Source organism: Panulirus ornatus, chromosome 12, assembly GCF_036320965.1.
Source record: "Panulirus ornatus isolate Po-2019 chromosome 12, ASM3632096v1, whole genome shotgun sequence".
NCBI lineage: Eukaryota > Metazoa > Arthropoda > Malacostraca > Decapoda > Palinuridae > Panulirus > Panulirus ornatus.
In genome coordinates, this window is record NC_092235.1 from 70,152,316 (window position 1) to 70,177,652 (window position 25,337).

Genomic DNA, 25,337 nt, shown 5'->3' on the forward strand with positions numbered 1-25,337 from the left:
GGAGGTGAGCGTGGAGATGGGTGTATGAGGGGCCACGTGGGCGTGTGAGAGAGCGTGTAACATGGCGTGTGGGCGTGGGAGATAGCCTAGGAGTTTGTGGGTGTGGGAGATGCTGGTGGCGGCAGCCTGCCCATACCCAGGGCAGCCCCACACCTGCCCCTCACTCTGTAATTTGTACACTTATACTTCACAGGTTCCCACCAACTGACCTGACTGTCCACGGTAATTACTCGTTGACCTGACTCTCCTGATGAAGTGACCTGCTGAGCTATCCATCTGACTTGTTCCGCGAGGTGACGACTGATGGTGTGATTCATTGTATGTACAACCTGTGGACTGACTTCCCACCTGCCTGCATCTGATGGCCGAACCCAACCACTGGAGAGACGAGACGTTCCACTAGGGCGGCCTCGGTCACTGCTCGTCAATGATCAGACGGAATTACAGTAGTGATCAGGTGTCGCTGGTCACAAGCGACCAGATTGTGTGGCTGAGGGTGTGAGGACCTGTACGTGACCTCACCATTGTGAGGGATATAAGGTGTGACGCTTCACTCACACGACCCACCCACTCAATGACACACTACAGCCTAAACTTCGTGGACGTGAGAGAGAGTGTATGAGGAGGGACTGGTTGCATGATCTCATCACAATAAACTGGCTATACTGACAAATATCATTCTCTCCTCCTCAGTAAGTCAGTACATTTTATGGTCTGACTGACGATCATATTGTGGCTTGAAGATTGTCATCAAATGTCATGACACTGGCTCATTACATGCAGAAACAAGAAAGATTGATAATTTGAAATCTTGGAATACGAAATTTTCACAAGTTTACGTTTATAGAGAAGATTAGTTGATGATGCTCATCCTAAGCAATAGTTGATTATCATTAACCTGTTATTTACCAACATAAACCTGAGTGTATCCAGCCGGACATACGTTTTCTACAGTAACTGACCTGACCAGACGTCAGTCAGAGACAAAGTACGACACCTTTGCTCTGCTTGACCCAGCACTTCCTCTGACGACGTGTGGGAGACCAGCGTAGTGTCAGGCTCCCCCCCCACACACGGTACACATCTAACATGGTGTACCTTCCCCCAGGACATGGAGGTGAGTACCCACTATAATGACCACTGTACCATACACTCCTGCTGCTCTGCCCACACTCCCACCATACACTCCTGCTCCTCTGCCCACACTCCCACCATACACTCCTGCTCCTCTGCCCACACTCCCACCATACACTCCTGCTGCTCTGCCCACACTCCCACCATACACTCCTGCTGCTCTGCCCACACTCCCACCATACACTCCTGCTCCTCTGCCCACACTCCCACCATACACTCCTGCTGCTCTGCCCACACTCCCACCATACACTCCTGCTCCTCTGCCCACACTCCCACCATACACTCCTGCTCCTCTGCCCACACTCCCAACATGGACAACACACATCACATCAGCCAACACAATCTCAGGTTCATGTCATTCTTTAAAACATCAAATGTTCAGTCTTGCTGGCTGCTCACACCTCAGTCAACCTCGTTTTGTTGGCCGAGAGAAACCTATTGCCTTGACAGTGTGTCAGCCTGCTGGTCTGTCTGTCAGCCAGGCTGGCGCTCTGATACCGGGGCGGATTTACGTTTTCTTATTGATAAATGATAAACATCTTCAAAATACTTATGAATTTGATTAACATGAATGACACAGCTTTCTAAGACATGTGGGAATCTTAAAAGTACTTACATTTATCAAACGATTCTTATGCAGAAAACAGCACTCCAACCACAACACCTGGTATATGATGACTGAGTGTCTGCTGCTTCACAACTGCTACAGTGGCAATGACTTCGGCCTTGCTTAAGCTGTCAAAATTACGAAACAGTTAATATACATAAATCAATAATTCATGTGTCTCGGTTCTTGCAAGAGCTTTTTCCTGATGATATATATATATATATATATATATATATATATATATATATATATATATATATATATATATATATATATATATGAGAGAGAGGCTCACTTGCTACCCCCGAAGGCAAAGGCTGAGCTTACGAGTATCGAACGCAGGATTTCAAGTATATTGGCGGGAACATATTTTGACTCACCAACATGGGAACGATTGACGCAGGAATGACTGGAAATTGAGGAGGACCTTGACCTGGGCGGGTCAGAGGGCGTTACCATGGTTGACGGTACCACGTGACGTAAGTCGTACACACATACAACACACCTACAGCAGGTCAGTCTGTAACACAGGAACATCACAAGCAGGTTATTGGCCAACTGCTTGTCCCAGGCCTCACACACCCGGCCACCCACCGTGATTCATCCCTGAGTCCCGGCCGCCCACTCCTGTGCTCCTCCCACCCACTACTGGCTCTTCCTGTACATATCATTTCCTTCGTAAACCCGAGGAATTCTGTCGTGTGGCTGAGCCAGCGGTTTGATGCGTGAGGCAACGTACCAGCAGGAGACGTTTACAATTTTCCTCAGGCATCCTCCTCCTCCACCAGGACACTTTCTCGGATCTTGGATTTGCATTACCATAACATTACCTTGTTTCACTTTGCATTTATTTCTTCATTATAACGTCAACAAATAGTTATATGTGTCCTTACAGTTTCCACTGCACATGACACATATTAGTAAGCCATAACCCATGTTACTGATCCATACATAGACCACGTGAGTGATATATAACCCAGGTGATCCATGATCCATGTAGGTGATTCGTGATTCATGTAGGTGATCCGTGATCCATGTAGGTGATCCGTGATCCATGTAGATGATCCGTGATCCATGTCGGTGATCCGTGATCCATGTAGGTGATCCGTGATCCATGTAGGTGATCCATGATCCATGTAGGTGATCCATGATCCATGTAGGTGATTCGTGATTCATGTAGGTGATCCGTGATCCATGTAGGTGATCCGTGATCCATGTAGATGATCCGTGATCCATGTCGGTGATCCGTGATCCATGTAGGTGATCCGTGATCCATGTAGGTGATCCATGATCCATGTAGGTGATCCATGATCCATGTAGGTGATCCATGATCCATGTAGGTGATTCGTGATTCATGTAGGTGATCCGTGATCCATGTAGGTGATCCGTGATCCATGTAGATGATCCGTGATCCATGTCGGTGATCCGTGATCCATGTAGGTGATCCGTGATCCATGTAGGTGATCCGGGATCCATGTAGGTGATCCATGATCCATGTAGGTGATCCGTGATCCATGTAGGTGATCCGGGATCCATGTAGGTGATCCGTGATCCATGTAGGTGATCCATGATCCATGTAAGTGATCCATGATCCATGTAGGTGATCCGGGATCCATGTAGGTGATCCGTGATCCATGTAGGTGATCCATGATCCATGTAGGTGATCCGTGATCCATGTAGGTGATCCGGGATCCATGTAAGTGATCCATGATCCATGTAGGTGATCCATGATCCATGTAGGTGATCCGTGATCCATGTCGGTGATCCGTGATCCATGTAGGTGATCCATGATCCATGTAGGTGATCCATGATCCATGTAGGTGATCCGGGATCCATGTAGGTGATCCATGATCCATGTAGGTGATCCGGGATCCATGTAGGTGATCCATGATCCATGTAGGTGATCCGGGATCCATGTAGGTGATCCGGGATCCATGTAGGTGATCCGTGATCCATGTAGGTGATCCGGGATCCATGTAGGTGATCCATGATCCATGTAGGTGATCCGGGATCCATGTAGGTGATCCATGATCCATGTAGGTGATCCGTGATCCATGTAGGTGATCCATGATCCATGTAGGTGATCCGTGATCCATGTAGGTGATCCGGGATCCATGTAGGTGATCCGTGATCCATGTAGGTGATCCGGGATCCATGTAAGTGACTCACTGTTGAATAATGTGACCCCGGCCCCACCCCCTGGGCTATGTGTAAACCCTCCCTCTCTACACCCCAGGTAAGGACGATAATCCACATCTGTTCCACCCCATTACTCCCTCCCCCACACCATTACTCCCTCCCCCACACCATTACTCCCTCCCCCACACCATTACTCCTCCACCCAATCATCCTACACATACTCCTCCCCCACACCATTACTCCCTCCCCCAACCATTACTCCCTCCCCCCCAGACCATTACTCCCTCCCCCACACCATTACTCCCTCCCCACACCATTACTCCCTCCCCCACACCATTACTCCCTCACCCACACCATTACTCCCTCCCCCCACACCATTACTCCCTCCCCCACACCATTACTCCCTCCCCAACACCATTACTCCCTCCCCCACACCATTACTCCCTCCCCCACACCATTACTCCCTCCCCCCACACCATTACTCCCTCCCCACACCATTACTCCCTCCCCCACACCATTACTCCCTCCCCCACACCATTACTCCCTCCCCCACACCATTACTCCCTCCCCCACACCATTACTCCCTCCCCCACACCATTACTCCCTCCCCACACCATTACTCCCTCCCCCACACCATTACTCCCTCCCCCACACCATTACTCCCTCCCCCACACCATTACTCCCTCCCCCACACCATTACTCCCTCCCCCACACCCATTACTCCCTCCCCCACACCATTACTCTCTCCCCTACACCATTACTCCCTCCCCCACACCATTACTCCCTCCCCCACACATTACTTTACTCCTCCCCCCACACCATTACTCCCTCCCCCACACCATTACTCCCTCCCCCCACACCATTACTCCCTCCCCCACACCATTACTCCCTCCCCCACACCATTACTCCCTCCCCCACACCATTACTCCCTCCCCCACACCATTACTCCCTCCCCCACACCATTACTCCCTCCCCCACACCATTACTCCCTCCCCCACACCATTACTCCCTCCCCCACACCATTACTCCCTCCCCCACACCATTACTCCCTCCCCCACACCATTACTCCCTCCCCCACACCATTACTCCCTCCCCCACACCATTACTCCCTCCCCCACACCATTACTCCCTCCCCCACACCATTACTCCCTCCCCCACACCATTACTCCCTCCCCCACACCATTACTCCCTCCCCCACACCATTACTCCCTCCCCCACACCATTACTCCCTCCCCCACACCATTACTCCCTCCCCCACACCATTACTCCCTCCCCCACACCATTACTCCCTCCCCCACACCATTACTCCCTCCCCCACACCATTACTCCCTCCCCCACACCATTACTCCCTCCCCCACACCATTACTCCCTCCCCCACACCATTACTCCCTCCCCCACACCATTACTCCCTCCCCACACCATCACTCCCTCCCCCACACCATTACTCCCTCCCCCACACCATTACTCCCTCCCCCACACCATTACTCCCTCCCCACACCATTACTCCCTCCCCCACACCATTACTCCCTCCCCCACACCATTACTCCCTCCCCCACACCATTACTCCCTCCCCCACACCATTACTCCCTCCCCCACACCATTACTCCCTCCCCCACACCATTACTCCCTCCCCCACACCATTACTCCCTCCCCCACACCATTACTCCCTCCCCCACACCATTACTCCCTCCCCCACACCATTACTCCCTCCCCCACACCATTACTCCCTCCCCCACACCATTACTCCCTCCCCCACACCATTACTCCCTCCCCCACACCATTACTCCCTCCCCCACACCATTACTCCCTCCCCCACACCATTACTCCCTCCCCACACCATTACTCCCTCCCCCACACCATTACTCCCTCCCCCACACCATTACTCCCTCCCCCACACCATTACTCCCTCCCCCACACCATTACTCCCTCCCCCACACCATTACTGCCTCCCCCACACCATTACTCCCTCCCCCACACCATTACTCCCTCCCCCACACCATTACTCCCTCCCCCACACCATTACTCCCTCCCCCACACCATTACTCCCTCCCCCACACCATTACTCCCTCCCCCACACCATCACTCCCTCTCCTGAGTAACGTGACCAGGGTAATCCTTCCTCCCTTGTGTATTCCATCGGTGGATGACCTCCTGGCCTGGCTCGGGTAATGAGTCATCAGTAATACCATCTACGATGTCTGCTGCTATATCCCCCCCCCCCCTCCTACTCCCCCTCCTCCTCCTCCTCCTCCTCCCCCTCCCCCCATCTTTGGCAATGCCGTCTTGTGAACGTGACGTGTGTGGCTCACATGACCTCAGCGAGGGTCGTCCTGCCAACATGACCTCAGCGAGGGTCGTCCTGCCAACATGACCTCAGCGAGGGTCGTCCTGCCAACATGACCTCAGCGAGGGTCGTCCTGCCAACATGACCTCAGCGAGGGTCGTCCTGCCAACATTTCCTTGACTATATGACTGGTGCATGTATGACCTCCCTGACCCTTCCCCACTTGGTGCATGACCTCCCTGACCCTTCCCCACTTGGTGCATGACCTCCCTGTCCCTCCCTCACATAGTGCATGACCTCCCTGTCCCTCCCCCACTTGGTGCATGACCTCCCTGTCCCTCCCTCACATAGTGCATAACCTCCCTGACCCTCCCCCACATAGTGCATGACCTCCCTGTCCCTCCCCCTCATAGTGCATGACCTCCCTGTCCCTCCCCCACATGGTGCATGACCTCCCTGTCCCTCCCCCACATGGTGCATGACCTCCCTGTCCCTCCCTCACATAGTGCATGACCTCCCTGTCCCTCCCCCACTTGGTGCATGACCTCCCTGTCCCTCCCTCACATAGTGCATGACCTCCCTGTCCCTCCCCCACATAGTGCATGACCTCCCTGTCCCTCCCCCTCATAGTGCATGACCTCCCTGTCCCTCCCCACATGGTGCATGACCTCCCTGTCCCTCCCCCACATGGTGCATGACCTCCCTGTCCCTCCCCACATGGTGCATGACCTCCCTGTCCCTCCCCCACTTGGTGCATGACCTCCCTGTCCCTCCCCCACATAGTGCATGACCTCCCTGTCCCTCCCCCACATGGTGCATGACCTCCCTGTCCCTCCCCCACATAGTGCATGACCTCCCTGTCCCTCCCCCACATGGTGCATGACCTCCCTGACCCTCCCCCACATAGTGCATGACCTCCCTGTCCCTCCCCCACATGGTGCATGACCTCCCTGACCCTCCCCCACATAGTGCATGACCTCCCTGTCTCTCTCCCACATGGTGCATGGCCTCCCTGCCCCTCTCCCACATGGTGCATGACCCCCCTGTCTCTCTCGCACATGGTGCGTAACTTCCCTGTCTCTCTCCTACATGGTGCGTGACCTCCCTGTCTCTCTCCCACAGGGTACATGATCACAGAGGTAATCTCCCTGTCTCTCCCACAGGGTACATCCCGTTCGTGGAGCTGCCGTGTGAGCGGTATATCGGCGAGACACTTCAGTGGATTCTTACCCTGAGTCTGTCTCCCTTGACCTGCCCCATTGTTCCGTGGCTCTGCTGTCCCCTCCAGGTAACTCACCCTCATCTGGTGCCTCAGGTAACCCATCCCTCACCTGGTACCTCAGGTAACCCATCCCTCACCTGGTACCTCAGGTAACCCATCCCTCACCTGGTACCTCAGGTAACCCATCCCTCACCTGGTACCTCAGGTAACCCATCCCTCACCTGGTACCTCAGGTAACCCATCCCTCACCTGGTACCTCAGGTAACCCATCCCTCACCTGGTACCTCAGGTAACTCACCCTCACCTGGTACCTCAGGTAACCCATCCCTCACCTGGTACCTCAGGTAACCCATCCCTCACCTGGTACCTCAGGTAACCCATCCCTCACCTGGTACCTCAGGTAACCCATCCCTCACCTGGTACCTCAGGTAACCCATCCCTCACCTGGTACCTCAGGTAACCCATCCCTCACCTGGTACCTCAGGTAACCCATCCCTCACCTGGTACCTCAGGTAACCCATCCCTCACCTGGTACCTCAGGTAACCCATCCCTCACCTGGTACCTCAGGTAACCCATCCCTCACCTGGTACCTCAGGTAACCCATCCCTCACCTGGTACCTCAGGTAACCCATCCCTCACCTGGTACCTCAGGTAACCCATCTCTCTCCTGGTACCTCAGGTAACCCATCCCTCACCTGGTACCTCAGGTAACCCATCCCTCACCTGGTACCTCAGGTAACCCATCCCTCACCTGGTACCTCAGGTAACCCATCTCTCTCCTGGTACCTCAGGTAACCCATCCCTCACCTGGTACCTCAGGTAACCCATCCCTCACCTGGTACCTCAGGTAACCCATCCCTCACCTGGTACCTCAGGTAACCCATCTCTCTCCTGGTACCTCAGGTAACCCATCCCTCACCTGGTACCTCAGGTAACCCATCCCTCACCTGGTACCTCAGGTAACCCATCCCTCACCTGGTACCTCAGGTAACCCATCCCTCACCTGGTACCTCAGGTAACCCATCCCTCACCTGGTACCTCAGGTAACCCATCCCTCACCTGGTACCTCAGGCAACCCATCCCTCACCTGGTACCTCAGGTAACCCATCTCTCTCCTGGTACCTCCAGGTAACTCATCCTACACCTGGTCCCTTTAGGTAACTCATCCCTCGCCTTGTAACTCCAGGTAACTCAACACTATGTCATAGATCAGGACCCCCAACAATATGGTTGTTGTAGAGAGATCAGGACCCCAACAATATGGTTGTTGTAGAGAGATCAGGACCCCAACAATATGGTTGTTGTAGAGAAATCAGGACCCCAACAATATGGTTGTTGTAGAGAGATCAGGACCCCAACAATATGGTTGTTGTAGAGAGATCAGGACCCCCAACAATATGGTTGTTGTAGAGAGATCAGGACCCCAACAATATGGTTGTTGTAGAGAGAGCAGGACCCCAACAATATGGTTGTTGTAGAGAGATCAGGACCCCAACAATATGGTTGTTGTAGAGAGATCAGGACCCCCAACAATATGGTTGTTGTAGAGAGATCATGACCCCAACAATATGGTTGTTGTAGATCGAGGAGACGGCCATTACCATCAGCAACGAGCTGGGTTGTGAGGATCCCGGGGCAGTGTACGGGTCTACAGCATTCTGGACCATGGAGGTGGTGTCTGTGTTCGGCCTCATCTTCGCCATAGCCAGCCTGGGGGAGTGCGCCGCCAGACTGGCCACAGGAGCCCAGGAAGAGGAAGTCAGTATCTCGATGGCAATGCTCCTCTCTCTCTCTCTCTCTCTCTCTCTCTCTCTCTCTCTCTCTCTCTCTCTCTCTCTCTCTCTCTCTCTCTCTCTCTTAATGAATCACATTTTCATCAAACTACTTGCCATGAGTCTCATTTTCCATACATTCCCGACCCAAACATCCAACATCTGCCACCCATCATCAACACATTTACACATCTTAAGAACACTCACTCCACCACCTCCTCACCACATCATTACAACTTTCTCATTTGTCTTCTTCATTAATACTCATATTTGTTGTCTTGTTTTTCTCATACTATTATCTTCCTTCCACAACATCTTATTCTTCCTAATGTTTGCTGATGCTCGCTCACCCCATTTCTCATTTACCCTCTTTAATTCCCTTCATCCTGACTTATTCTCGCTTTCTGTACATCTCACAGTTACTTAGCCTTCTTCCTGCCAGTAACGCCTGTATTGTATGAAGATGATGCTTAGGATTTATTTCGCCAATACAAAAAGTGTTCATAGTTGATGCCCAGGTGTACCTCTTATTTCATGTATAATGTGTATATCCGGGTGATGGTTACATGACAATAATATACACCGTAGACTGTGTATGCTGACATATGTCTCCCGCTCCACGGCAGGGGGCGCCCACGATAGCACTGTCGCTCGATCTGCCACAATTGACGAAGGAGGTGCTCACTGGCATTGATGTCAAGACGGTAGAGGAGGAGGGCAAGCTGAACTTTATCAGGAAGAAGGTGGTGCACCTCCTGCAGGAGACTTACATGAAACACCTCAACAAACAGCAGATACAGAAGGAGCAGGACACAGGTCAAGAGATACAAGAGCTACTTTCCAAGGCTGACAATGGGTCACTGGCGGAAGCCGTTGTCTCTAGGAAGAGGAGACAGGTGGTGAACGTGCCCATCCCAACACTGCAGGGTTATGTGCCAGGTGAGGGCCACTTTGTGCGGCTATGGACCAGATAAGGGCCAATTTGTGGGGCCATATGCCAGATGAGGGCCACACTGAAGGGGAAAGCGGGGGGACGTGCCAGGCGAGCGCCAAGATGGGTTTTAGCAGGTGAGTGCCTGGTGTGTGGGACTGTGGGACTGGCCAGCGCCAAGGTGCAAAACTGTGTGGAAAGCGAATCTAATATTGCAGGGTCATGTAACTGGGTGAGCGTAATCACCTGTTTGTATTGTCCACGGAGGGAGTTCTGCACTTATGAGGCCCCCATCTCTTGGCCACTTTCTTCTATCATTAAACTTTTTAAACTTGTATATGCTGTCTGGTTTTCATTTTCGACATTCAGTTTATTCCATTCATCTTTATATCTTTTTAACAAATTTCATGCTTAATCTTATGTCCTCAGGTTATCATCTCCCTGTATTGCCTCAGGTTATCATCTCCCTGTATTGCCTCAGGTTATCATCTCCCTGTATTGCCTCAGGTTATCATCTCCCTGTATTGCCTCAGGTTATCATCTCCCTGTATTGCCTCAGGTTATCATCTCCCTGTATTGCCTCAGGTTATCATCTCCCTGTATTGCCTCAGGTTGTCATCTCCCTGTATTGCCTCAGGTTGTTATCTTCCTGTATTGCCTCAGGTTATCATCTCCCTGTATTGCCTCAGGTTGTTATCTTCCTGTATTGCCTCAGGTTATCATCTCCCTGTATTGCCTCAGGTTATCATCTCCCTGTATTGCCTCAGGTTATCATCTCCCTGTATTGCCTCAGGTTGTCATCTCCCTGTATTGCCTCAGGTTGTTATCTTCCTGTATTGCCTCAGGTTATCATCTCCCTGTATTGCCTCAGGTTATCATCTCCCTGTATTGCCTCAGGTTGTTATCTTCCTGTATTGCCTCAGGTTATCATCTCCCTGTATTGCCTCAGGTTATCATCTCCCTGTATTGCCTCAGGTTGTTATCTTCCTGTATTGCCTCAGGTTGTCATCTCCCTGTATTGCCTCAGGTTATCATCTCCCTGTATTGCCTCAGGTTATCATCTCCCTGTATTGCCTCAGGTTATCATCTCCCTGTATTGCCTCAGGTTGTTATCTTCCTGTATTGCCTCAGGTTGTTATCTTCCTGTATTGCCTCAGGTTGTTATCTTCCTGTATTGCCTCAGGTTATCATCATCCTGTATTGCCTCAGGTTGTTATCTCCCTGTATTGCCTCAGGTTGTTATCTTCCTGTATTGCCTCAGGTTATCATCATCCTGTATTGCCTCAGGTTGTCATCTCCCTGTATTGCCTCAGGTTGTTATCTTCCTGTATTGCCTCAGGTTATCATCATCCTGTATTGCCTCAGGTTGTTATCTTCCTGTATTGCCTCAAGTTGTTATCTTCCTGTATTGCCTCAGGTTATCATCTTCCTGTATCGCCTCAGGTTGTTATCTCCCTGGATCGCCTCAGGTTATCTCCCTGTATCGCCTCAGCTTGTTATTTCCCTGCATTTTGGAAGAATTGTTCACTGATGACGTCATCAAAGTGGTTTGAAAACTCGTGTTTGTGTTCGTCAGTTCTCGATCCTGAACCATCTTTGTTTTCCTCCTCTAGACCTTCTCTATTGTTCTCTGTGCTTCTTTAGGTGCGGTGATCATACTTGAGTAGCTTTAATGTAGGATGTAAACAGCTTTCTCATTATTTCTATATGCACAACGCACTGGAATGCACTTCTATTATTTACCAGCAGACAATTTGTCTCCTCGGGTGGGATTACGGCGACGGGTCACCTCTGGCATCATCCCTCAAGTCCTCCTCACATATAAGTTCATGAACGTATTTCATGTTAGATGATATTCATAGTGAGGACTTTTCCTTCTGCGTCCCATGCTCTTTAGTTTGCAATTAGTCAGTCAAATTTCGTCATCCTTGTACCAGACCAAGCTTGGAGCCTGCCTGGTTCCCCTTGTAAGTTGATGGAATCCTGCTAGCACTGTAGCTCCCATCATGACCTGGACATCGTCATCAAACATATTTACATAGGGTTCCCATCCTTATTTACATAGGGTTCCCATCCTTATTTACATAGGGTTCCCATCCTTATTTACATAGGGTTCCCATCCTTATTTACATAGGGTTCCCATCCTTATTTACATAGGGTTCCCATCCTTATTTACATAGGGTTCCCATCCTTATTTACATAGGGTTCCCATCCTTATTTACATAGGGTTCCCATCCTTATTTACATAGAAGAAAGAAAGCAAATGTCCCAGGAAAGATCTCTGCGGGACGACACTCATGATAGCCTAGAAGGCTGGTCACTTGTGTCCGGCGTTGCCTTCCATAAAATAATCTTCCTAATTGCCTTTTTATGTGGTAGTCCAGATACAGACAGTCCACCTGGCTCTCTTACAGCATTACCCTCCGTAGGTCATACTGTATCATCCTCCTCAGGTGCTGACGACAAGAGAGTGGACACATGTGAGAGGGATGAGGTGTTGCTGGAGGACGGTGAGTGCCAGCAGCTGCTGACCCAGGGCCCCTGTGATGAGGACGAACTGATCCTCATGGACACCAAGACTAGGAAGGTCAGTCCCTTCCTCTCTTGCCTGCTGCCTCACTTCCCTCCTCTCCTTTCTGCTCCCTCATACCCCACCCCTCTTGCCTACTGCCTCACTTCCCTCCTCTCCTTTCTGCTCCCTCATACCCCACCCCTCTTGCCTACTGCCTCACTTCCCTCCCCACCAGCTTTCTGCCTTCACCAGCAACACTTAGTAGTGTGCAACTGGGGACTGGTGCCCTCGGTAGCAACACTTGGTAGTGTGTTGCGAGGGACCTCCTCCCCACAAAACTAACCTCTGTCTCCACACAGGGCTACTGTGTGGGACCTCCTCCCCACAAAACTAACCTCTGTCTCCCACACAGGGCTACTGTGTGGGACCTCCTCCCCACAAAACTAACCTCTGTCTCCCACACAGGGCTACTGTGTGGGACCTCCTCCCCACAAGACTAACCTCTGTCTCCCACACAGGGTTACTGCGCTCCTCGGCTGTGTGGACCAGACCGGGTCTTCTTGTTCAGCGATCAACAGTGCCATGATCCGCGCGAGAAGAACCTCTGTCCTCGTGAGTACCTGGCATGGCTGGTGGGAGGTGATGGCTCATGGTGGCCTGATATCTGATGGCTGACGGATGATGGCTGATGACTGGCTGGCTGTTGGCTGATGTCTGGCTGTTGGCTGATGACTGGCTGTTGGCTGATGACTGGCTGTTGGCTGTTGGCTGGCTGTTGGCTGATGACTGGCTGTTGGCTGATGACTGGCCGTTGGCTGATGACTGGCTGATGGCTGATGACTGGGTGATGGCTGATAACTGGCTGTTTGGCTTTCTGGTTGCCTGACTGAAAGGTTGATTTATTGATTGAGAGCTTTGATGTGATGCTACCGGACTCCGCCTGCTTGAGGGTACACTGCGACTGGAAAGTTGATTTTGATGACGTTGTATCATCGTCAGCTGACGTCGCTGTATCATCGTCAGCTGACGTCGCTGTATCATCGTCAGCTGACAGATCATAGTACAGTGCAGTCAAAAAACTCCTCGCTTCAGGAAGTTGATCCTGACCTTATTACTGAGCGTAGCGCAGCCTTGGTGTTGAACGAGCTCCTGCAGGCGGGTCACTGGGTCATGAAGGTGGCTGACTAACTGTTTTGTTCGCTTCTGTAAAGAGCTCTCTCTCTCTCTCTCTCTCTCTCTCTCTCTCTCTATATATATATATATATATATATATATATATATATATATATATATATATATATATATATATATATATATATATATATATATATATTCCTATGAGTCCAAGCGGAAAATGAAACACGATAAGTTCCCAAGTGCACTTTCGTGTAATAATCACATCATCAGGGAAGACGCTTAAGCGAGGTAGGATCAAAAACAAAAGTAATTATTTATCAAAACTGACTGATCTTTTAAGTGATAACACAACATACATTCAACTCAGTAGAAATCCTCTAGAAGCAGTTAATTCTTATTTCAATAAAGAACTGAAGTTGTTGTTAAAAGGTAATGGTTCTCTTATCAAAAGTTTGTCATCTTTGTCCCCATCATTGCCATATATGTATGGACTTATCAAAACACATAAACCATACTTTCCAGCAAGACCTATAGTGAGTTCAATAGCCTCCATCACATACAGATTATCAAAATGGTTCGTTTCTTTATCAAGCCCATTAGTGGGTAAGATATCAAATTCTGATATCATGAACAATGTAGATTTAGTTAACAAGCTTGATAATATCAATGTTGATTTTTATTTCAAACTTGTAAGTTTTGATGTTTCATCAGTGTTCACAAAAGTTCTAGTTGATGACAGAATATTTGGTTGATGTCTTGGATAATATTGGTTTACCTGTTTCAAGTTCTATGTATATTGAATTGATAAAATTATATATAAAAGACTGTGCATGTCAGCATAATGGAGAAAATTATGCTCAAAAATTTGGTATGGCAATGGGTAACACCTCTTTCACCTGTATTAAATAATCTTTGCATGGAATTCTTTGAAACAAAATTACTAATTGTTATCTTCCCCACTAAAGCAATTTGATTTAGGTATGTAGACGATGCTCGCTGTGTTTGGCCTACAAATGAAAACTTACAACCATTTCTTCCTTTACTTAACAATGAAGTACCTTCCATTAACTTTACCGAAGAAACTGTAAATGATGGTATGACCATTTTTAGATTGCATGATCCACAGGGATGGAAACAAGTTTAGCATGTACATGTATATATATATATATATTCCTGTGACTAAGCCGCACCTACCTTACCAGCGGGGCGGCAGCTCTTCACCACCAGCTTCGGGACGCCCGTGTGTGGCTGTCCGGACGGCACCTACGAGGAAGACGATGACCTGGACGACGACGTGTGTGAACCCATCCTGGGCAAGATCTCTGACTGTCCCTCAGGAGAGGTGAGCTCCCGTCTGTTGTCCCTCAGGAGAGGTGAGCTCCCGTCTGTTGTCCTTCCAGGCATATGAATCCATTTTACTGTCCCAGTACATATGACGCTCCACAACTGTCCCAGTACATATGATGCTCCTCAACTGTCCCAGGACAGATGAGACCCGTCTACTGTCACAGAATCACGACAGGTGAGCCATGATCTGGTATCCTGCTAAATAAGACCTTCTGACTCCAGCTGATGGGATGAGTCATGTGTATTCTGCAGCTGCCCGCTCCCCCGTGGTTCCGTAAACAGCATTAGTAGCCCTCTCCCCTGGGGTTGCCCCCGTAGCTCCCCCAGGTCAACGTCCACTAACCGTTCCACTTGTCTTCAGGTTTTCTGGTTTAGCGACTTCCGTCTACCCCCGGAGTGCCGTCCTGACCCTTGTAAGGACATGAACCTGAAACGTGGCCCTAAGGACCTGCCCTACGTGCCTTCCTACCTGGATGGAATCTGCTACCAAGTTGGCACGGTTAGTGTCCTCCTTGCAACGCTACCTCCTCTGCCATATATATATATATATATATATATATATATATATATATATATATATATATATATATATATATATATATATATATATATATATATGGCAACTGAGAGTGTAATTCAGGAGTATGTGGTATTCAGTATTATAAATGGAAATGGTGAACAGTTAATGGAGCTGTGGTAGAAAAGGACAAGTGATTAGGGATACCAGAATTGAAAGGAGGAATATACACAAGAATTCGTATGTGAGTAGGAGAGATGGTCAGCGAGCATTATTGGATTTCATATCAATTGATAGGCGTGTAAAAGAGACTTTTGGATGTAAATATGATGAGATGGGCAGCTGGAGCGATGTCTGATCACCATCTGGTGGAGCCGAAGGTGAAGATTTGTCGTGTTTTTTTGGAATAAAGGAAATATCATCGGTGAGAAGAAAGTGGTTAGAGTAAGTGAGCTTGGAAAAGAATTATCAAGGGATACAGAGTGTAGAATGGCAGAAGATGAGGATGAATAAAGCAAGGGGAGTGGGTGAGGAATGGGCTGTATTTTGGGAAGCAGTTTTGGCATGTGCAATAGATGCATGTAGCATGCGAAAGCTGGGAGGTGGGCGGATCAAGAAGGGTAGTGAGTGGTGGGATGAAAAGGTAAAGTTGCTAGTGAAAGAGAAAAGAGAGGCATTTGGACGGTATTCAAAGGGAAGGAGTGCACATGGTTGGGAGATGTATAAGAGAAAGCGGCAGGAGATCAAGAGGAAGGTACAGGGGTTGAAAAAGAGGACAAATGAGAGTTGGGGTGAGCGAGTATCAGTTAACTTTAGGGTGAATAAAAAACGTTTTGGAAGGAGGTTCATAGCGTGCAAAAAACAAAAGAACAAATGGGAACGTCGGTAAAGGGGGAAAAAGGGAAAGTGATAATAGGTAGTAATGAAGTGAGGAGATGAGGTGAGTATCTTAAAGGACTGTTGAATGTGATAGACCCACAGTACCCTACATTCGCCCTCAGCATAGCCTCATTTATGGCCCTAGAATACCCTACATTTAGCCTCAACATAACCTTAGGTATGGCCTTGGAAGCACCCTACATGCAGCCTCAACATAAGCTTAGATATGGCCCAAGACACTCCCAGTCAGCTGGAGTGTACATCTCTGAACTCTCCCACAGAGGCCGCCATTCTGTTCACCGGACCAGTTCTACTCGCTCTCCCTGGAGCTGCTGCGAGGTGTTTGCGCCTCCCTTGAGGACGCTGGCTATCTGGTTCTCGACTCCGACGAGCTGGAATACTTTGTCAAGACCTACGGCAACCCTCTACCCAAGGAAGGAGCCGCTAAGCCCTACAAACCCAGTAAGACCAAGATCACACCGGCCGGGACGACGCTGCTGCGGTGGCCGGAGCTCGGTGCGCCTGTCATGCGTGCCCCTGATCATGAGGAACCTCCAGCCTTCTACATCGGGCAGTCGGTCATGTCCAAGCATCACCCGGCACATAATGAGTTGGATGAAGACTTTGTGTCGCTCTTTCCGACCCATATGAATGCCTTCTCTCCCCCCTACATCACCGTGAATGGATCCTTAACTCTTCTTGGGTTTACCGGAGGGTAAGTATAGATCTTTGTACATATTGCAGTTTCTCCTCTGTACTTAGCATTAATTGGTGGCTGACTATGACCAGTACAGTGGTGGGTGCCCATGACCGGGACATTGAGGGACGTTTCAAACCATAACTTGACTCCTTTTCCATTTATGATCGTCAAAATCTAATGTGTTTCCGGCCTTTCATCTCTTCATTATTCACACTTATTGCAGACAGATTTCATGGATCAATTTCCCGTGCAGGAGTGCGTCTTGGCCGGGTCTCGTAACGTCTCTAATGTTCCAAACTTCCCTGATAAGCTTAACATGTCTCCATCCATAATGGTTTCTCATTCCACCTCCCCTGAGGAGCATGTGTACAGATCACTGGCTCCAACACACTCACGCTCTGGGTTAGGTTTGCCCAGTTGAAAGTGTTACCTTCGACCCATGGTTCGTCCCTCCCTCAAGTATGACTCGATCCGTGGTAATGATCCATCAGACTTGGATGTAACTATCCTCATGATCATCCCAAGGATGACGCCATCACACACCTCCACCCACTACTGTACACTCCACCCACTACTGCACACTCCACCCACTACTGCACACTCCACCCACTACTGCACACTCCACCCACTACTGCACACTCCACCCACTACTGCACACTCCACCCACTACTGTACACTCCACCCACTACTGCACACTCCACCCACTACTGCACACTCCACCCACTACTGCACACTCCACCCACTACTGTGCACTCCACCCACTTCTGTACACTCCACCCACTACTGCACACTCCACCCACTACTGCACACTCCACCCACTACTGCACACGCCACCCACTACTGCACACTCCACCCACTACTGCACACTCCACCCACTACTGCACACTCCGTCCGCTACTGTACACTCCACCCACTTCTGTGCACTCCACCCACTACTGCACACTCCGTCCGCTACTGTACACTCCACCCACTTCTGTGCACTCCACCCACTTCTGTACACTCCACACACTACTGCACACTCCACCCACTACTGCACACTCCACCCACTACTGTACACTACGTCCGCTACTGTACACTCCACCCACTTCTGTACACTCCACCCACTTCTGTACACTCCACACACTACTGCACACTCCACCCACTACTGCACACTCCACCCACTACTGCACACTCCACCCACTACTGCACACTCCACCCACTACTGTACACTCCGTCCGCTACTGCACACTCCGTCCGCTACTGTACACTCCACCCACTACTGCACACTCCACCCACTACTGCACACTCCGTCCGCTACTGTACACTCCACCCACTTCTGTGCACTCCACCCACTTCTGTACACTCCACCCACTACTGCACACTCCACCCACTACTGCACACTCCACCCACTACTGCACACTCCACCCACTACTGTACACTCCACCTACTACTGTACACTCCACCTACTACTGTGAACTCCACCCACTACTGTACACTCCACACACTACTGCACACTCCACCCACTACTGTACACTCCACCTACTACTGTACACTCCACCCACTACTGTACACTCCACCTAATACTGTACACTCCACCCACTACTGCACACTCCACACACTACTGCACACTCCACCCACTACTGTACACGCCACTCACTACTGTACACTCCATCCACTACTGTACACTCCACACACTACTGTACACTCCACCCATTACTGTACACTCCACACACTACTGCACACTCCACACACTACTGTACACTCCACCCACTACTGCACACTCCACCCACTACTGTACACTCCACCCACTACTGCACACTCCACCCACTACTGTACACTCCACCCACTACTGTACACTCCACCCACTACTATACACTCCACCCACTACTGCACACTCCACCCACTACTGTACACTCCACCCACTACTGTACACTCCACCCACTACTGTACACTCCACCCACTACTGCACACTCCACCCAATATTGTACACTCCACCCACTACTGTACACTCCACCCCCTATTGTACACCCACCCATTATTGTACTCTCCACCCACTACTGTACATTCCACCCACTACTGTACACTCCACCCACTATTGTACACCCACCCATTATTGTACACTCCACCCACTACTGTACACTACACCCAATACTGTACACTCCACCCACTACTGTGCGCTCCACCCACTATTGTACACCCACCCATTATTGTACACTCCACCCACTACTGTACACTCCATCCACTATTGCACACTCCACCCACTACTGTACACTCCACCCACTATTGTACAACCACCTATTATTGTACACTCCACCCACTATTGCACACTCCACCCACTACTGTACACTCCACCCACTATTGTACACTCCACCCACTACTGTACACTCCACCCACTATTGTACACCCATCCATTATTGTGCACTCCATCCACTACTGTACACTCCACCCACTACTGTACACTCCACCCACTACTGTACACTCCACCCACTTATCTCCATTGGAGGATCATGACATCGGACTTTCTACTAAATGCATGACGGATAGCACTACCCCTGCCCCCCCCCCCGTACTACCCCTCAATACAACCCCCTAATACTACCCCTGAGCACTACCCCCCCCAGGAACAACCCCTGAGCACTCCTCCCCCCCGGAACAACCCCTGAGCACTCCTCCCCCCCCCTGGAACAACCCCTGATCACTCCCCCCTGGAACAACTCCTGAGCCCTCCCCCCCTGAAACAACCCCTGAGCACTCCCCCCTGGAACAACCCCTGAGCCCTCCCCCCTGGAACAACCCCTGAGCCCTCCCCCCTGAAACAACCCCTGAGCACTCCCCCCTGAAACAACCCCTGAGCACTCCTCCCTGGAACAACCCCTGAGCACTCCCCCCTGGAACAACCCCTGAGCACTCCTCCCTGAAACAACCCCTGAGCCCTCCCCCCTGAAACAACCCCTGAGCCCTCCCCCCTGAAACAACCCCTGAGCACTCCCCCCTGAAACAACCCCTGAGCCCTCCCCCCTGGAACAACCCCTGAGCACTCCCCCCTGGAACAACCCCTGAGCACTCCCCCCTGAAACAACCCCTGAGCACTCCCCCCTGGAACAACCCCTGAGCACTCCTCCCCCTCCTGGTCAACACTCTCTCCTGCCCACAGAGTGATGTCCTACGTGGCTCACCCAAGGCACCACAGGGAGCGCCGGGCCCCGCTGCCCTTCGCCTCCCCGGCCAACGTGGTGGAGCCTGGACTGTCAGCGTGTCGTGCTGGAGCCCGCAGGGATGGCAACGCCAAGTGTCGCGGCACGTGAGTACTGGGCCACCTGGGCCACCGGGGCCACCTGGGCCATCTGGGCCACCTGGGATCATATGAGCTGATCATGGGCAGGTATCGTCGGGGTCGGGGAGGGCCAGGGTCCTGAGCAGTTATGTTGGGAGAACTAAACTGCCGTATGGCTGAGCTGGGCCTCACACAGTGGTGTGGGGTCATGCTGGGTCATGCAGTGATAGTGCATGGTGGCATGGATCGAGGTAAGGTAGTATAAGGCTCCGGCCGAACTCACGGTCAGCCAGGGCTGGGCTGCATGAAACCATATCAGGAGCAGGTGAGGTTGTGCGCAGCGCCAGCCACCTCATCACCACTAAGAACATGTACATCAGGGTGGCTTACTTCACACACACACCGTCCACCTGTGGTGGGCGGCTGAGTACAGTGTAGTGACCTGTGGTGGGCGGCTGAGTACAGTGTAGTGACCTGTGGTGGGCGGCTGGGCACAGTGTAGTGACCTGTGGTGGGCGGCTGAGTACAGTGTAGTGACCTGTGGTGGGCGGCTGGGCACAGTGTAGTGACCTGTGGTGGGCGGCTGGGCACAGTGTAGTGACCTGTGGTGGGCGGCTGGGCACAGTGTAGTGACCTGTGGTGGGCGGCTGGGCACAGTGTAGTGACCTGTGGTGGGCGGCTGAGTACAGTGTAGTGACCTGTGGTGGGCGGCTGAGTACAGTGTAGTGACCTGTGGTGGGCGGCTGAGTACAGTGTAGTGACCTGTGGTGGGCGGCTGAGCACAGTGTAGTGACCTGTGGTGGGCGGCTGGGCACAGTGTAGTGACCTGTGGTGGGCGGCTGAGCACAGTGTAGTGACCTGTGGTGGGCGGCTGGGCACAGTGTAGTGACCTGTGGTGGGCGGCTGGGCACAGTGTAGTGACCTGTGGTGGGCGGCTGAGTACAGTGTAGTGACCTGTGGTGGGCGGCTGGGCACAGTGTAGTGACCTGTGGTGGGCGGCTGAGCACAGTGTAGTGACCTGTGGTGGGCGGCTGAGCACAGTGTAGTGACCTGCGGTGGGCGGCTGAGCACAGTGTAGTGACCTGTGGTGGGCGGCTGGGCACAGTGTAGTGACCTGTGGTGGGCGGCTGGGCACAGTGTAGTGACCTGTGGTGGGCGGCTGGGCACAGTGTAGTGACCTGTGGTGGGCGACTGAGTACAGTGTAGTGACCTGTGGTGGGCGGCTGGGCACAGTGTAGTGACCTGTGGTGGGCGGCTGGGCACAGATTAGTGACCTGTGGTGGGCGACTGAGTACAGTGTAGTGACCTGTGGTGGGCGGCTGAGTACAGTGTAGTGACCAGTGGTGGGCGGCTGGGCACAGTGTAGTGACCTGTGGTGGGCGGCTGGGCACAGTGTAGTGACCTGTGGTGGGCGGCTGGGCACAGTGTAGTGACCTGTGGTGGGCGACTTAGTACAGTGTAGTGACCTGTGGTGGGCGGCTGAGTACAGTGTAGTGACCTGTGGTGGGCGGCTGGGCACAGTGTAGTGACCTGTGGTGGGCGGCTGGGCACAGTGTAGTGACCTGTGGTGGGCGGCTGGGCACAGTGTAGTGACCTGTGGTGGGCGGCTGAGTACAGTGTAGTGACCTGTGGTGGGCGGCTGAGCACAGTGTAGTGACCTGTGGTGGGCGGCTGAGTACAGTGTAGTGACCTGTGGTGGGCGGCTGAGCACAGTGTAGTGACCTGTGGTGGGCGGCTGAGCACAGTGTAGTGACCTGTGGTGGGCGGCTGAGTACAGTGTAGTGACCTGTGGTGGGCGGCTGAGCACAGTGTAGTGACCTGTGGTGGGCGGCTGAGCACAGTGTAGTGACCTGTGGTGGGCGGCTGAGCACAGTGTAGTGACCTGTGGTGGGCGGCTGAGCACAGTGTAGTGACCTGTGGTGGGCGGCTGAGCACAGTGTAGTGACCTGTGGTGGGCGGCTGAGTACAGTGTAGTGACCTGTGGTGGGCGGCTGAGTACAGTGTAGTGACCTGTGGTGGGCGGCTGAGCACAGTGTAGTGACCTGTGGTGGGCGGCTGAGCACAGTGTAGTGACCTGCGGTGGGCGGCTGAGTACAGTGTCAGCTCATGTTGGGTGCCGTCACTGCTCATGACGTCATGCAGGATGACGTATAAACATCGGGGCCCATGTGAGGCCAGGTTTCCTTGAGGTATCAAGAGTCTAAGAAGGTCATGTGCAACCATGTAAGGTCATGTGAGGTCACATAAGGTCATGAGAGGTTATATAAGGTCATAGTGAGTGCTACAGACTCACATGGCGCAGGGGAGGGAGCCTAGACCAGCTGGTGACACACGGATAATTATGTGTGAATATCATATATATAAATAGGTCAACACACACACACACACACACACACATACACACATACACACACACACACATACATACGTGTAAGTTTGTGACATGTGTGACGTCATGTTACAGGATCCTGCCCAGCAGTTACCCACCATCACGATCACGGCGAGACGTACCACCTGTCCCCCCCTCACCAGCCTGCCCGCCTGTAAGTATACATACCTAGTGTTGTGCATGAACAACCATGCATGGTATACATACCTAGTGTTGTGCATGAACAACCATGCATGGTATACATACCTAGTGTTGTGCATGAACAACCATGCATGGTATACATACCTAGTGTTGTGCATGAACAACCATGCATGGTATACATACCTAGTGTTGTGCATGAACAACCATGCATGGTATACATACTTAGTGTTGTGCATGAACAACCATGCATGGTATACATACTTAGTGTTGTGCATGAACAACCATGCATGGTATACATACTTAGTGTTGTGCATGAACAACCATGCATGGTATACATACTTAGTGTTGTGCATGAACAACCATGCATGGTATACATACTTAGTGTTGTGCATGAACAACCATGCATGGTATACATACTAGTGTTGTGCATGAACAACCATGCATGGTATACATACCTTAGTGTTGTGCATGAACAACCATGCATGGTATACATACCTAGTGTTGTGCATGAACAACCATGCATGGTATACATACCTAGTGTTGTGCATGAACAACCATGCATGGTATACATACCTAGTGTTGTGCATGAACAACCATGCATGGTATACATACCTAGTGTTGTGCATGAACAACCATGCATGGTATACATACCTAGTGTTGTGCATGAACAACCATGCATGGTATACATACCTAGTGTTGTGCATGAACAACCATGCATGGTATACATACTTAGTGTTGTGCATGAACAACCATGCATGGTATACATACCTAGTGTTGTGCATGAACAACCATGCATGGTATACATACCTAGTGTTGTGCATGAACAACCATGCATGGTATACATACCTAGTGTTGTGCATGAACAACCATGCATGGTATACATACCTAGTGTTGTGCATGAACAACCATGCATGGTATACATACTTAGTGTTGTGCATGAACAACCATGCATGGTATACATACCTAGTGTTGTACATGAAGAACCATGCATGGTATACATACCTAGTGTTGTGTATGAAGAACCATGCATGGAATACATACTTAGTGTTGTGCATGAACAACCATGCATGGTATACATACCTAGTGTTGTGCATGAACAACCATGCATGGTATACATACTTAGTGTTGTGCATGAACAACCATGCATGGTATACATACTTAGTGTTGTACATGAACAACCATGCATGGTATACATACTTAGTGTTGTGCATGAACAACCATGCATGGTATACATACCTAGTGTTGCGCATGAACAACCATGCATGGTATACATACTTAGTGTTGTGCATGAACAACCTTGCATGGTATACATACCTAGCGTTGTGCATGAAGAACCATGCATGGTATACATACCTAGTGTTGTGCATGAACAACCATGCATGGTATACATACTTAGTGTTGTGCATGAACAACCATGCATGGTATACATACCTAGCGTTGTGCATGAAGAACCATGCATGGTATACATACCTAGTGTTGTGCATGAACAACCATGCATGGTATACATACCTAGTGTTGTGCATGAACAACCATGCATGGTAGACATACTTAGTGTTGTGCATGAACAACCATGCATGGTATACATACCTAGTGTTGTGCATGAACAACCATGCATGGTATACATACCTAGCGTTGTGCATGAAGAACCATGCATGGTATACATACCTAGTGTTGTGCATGAACAACCATGCATGGTATACATACCTAGTGTTGTGCATGAAGAACCATGCATGGTATACATACCTAGTGTTGTGCATGAACAACCATGCATGGTATACATACCTAGTGTTGTGCATGAAGAACCATGCATGGTATACATACCTAGTGTTGTGCATGAACAACCATGCATGGTATACATACCTAGTGTTGTGCATGAACAACCATGCATGGTATACATACCTAGTGTTGTGCATGAACAACCATGCATGGTATACATACCTAGTGTTGTGCATGAACAACCATGCATGGTATACATACCTAGTGTTGTGCATGAACAACCATGCATGGTATACATACCTGGTGTTGTGCATGAACAACCATGCATGGTATACATACCTAGTGTTGTGCATGAACAACCATGCATGGTATACATACCTAGTGTTGTGCATGAACAACCATGCATGGCTGGGTCTACCATGCATCACCTCATCCTCCACACCTGGCAGGCTTCATATCCTAGTCTGATTCCATGTTCGTCTTGCAGAATGACCTGACCTGATCTGACCTGACTGTATTCCCCAGTATGACCTCCCGTGCACACTGGTCGCCACTTCGTTATGTATACTGTATCTTACAGTTATCAGTAATACATATTCTGTTGTATCATTCTAAAACAGGAAATGTAAAGTCAGTATTATAAAGATATTCATAAT

The 25,337-nt window shown here is 50.5% G+C and overlaps 1 protein-coding gene across 2 annotated transcripts in view; it reads left to right on the forward strand.

Annotated features, from left to right (window-relative positions):
• LOC139752222 (uncharacterized) overlaps positions 1–25,337 on the forward strand; it is a 58,228-nt gene that overhangs the window by 27,272 nt on the left and 5,619 nt on the right. Inside the window, exons 2-12 of one of the 2 annotated variants that reach the window (XM_071668236.1) lie at positions 194–1,117; positions 7,328–7,452; positions 8,969–9,145; positions 9,786–10,098; positions 12,544–12,677; positions 13,121–13,214; positions 14,942–15,081; positions 15,448–15,585; positions 16,764–17,197; positions 20,316–20,462; positions 22,900–22,978. In XM_071668236.1, coding sequence (XP_071524337.1) covers positions 1,090–1,117; positions 7,328–7,452; positions 8,969–9,145; positions 9,786–10,098; positions 12,544–12,677; positions 13,121–13,214; positions 14,942–15,081; positions 15,448–15,585; positions 16,764–17,197; positions 20,316–20,462; positions 22,900–22,978 — 1,809 coding nt within the window. In that variant the 5' untranslated portion in view covers positions 194–1,089. The remainder of the gene's footprint in view (positions 1–193; positions 1,118–7,327; positions 7,453–8,968; positions 9,146–9,785; positions 10,099–12,543; positions 12,678–13,120; positions 13,215–14,941; positions 15,082–15,447; positions 15,586–16,763; positions 17,198–20,315; positions 20,463–22,899; positions 22,979–25,337) is intronic. The other variant, XM_071668237.1, reaches the window with a different exon arrangement.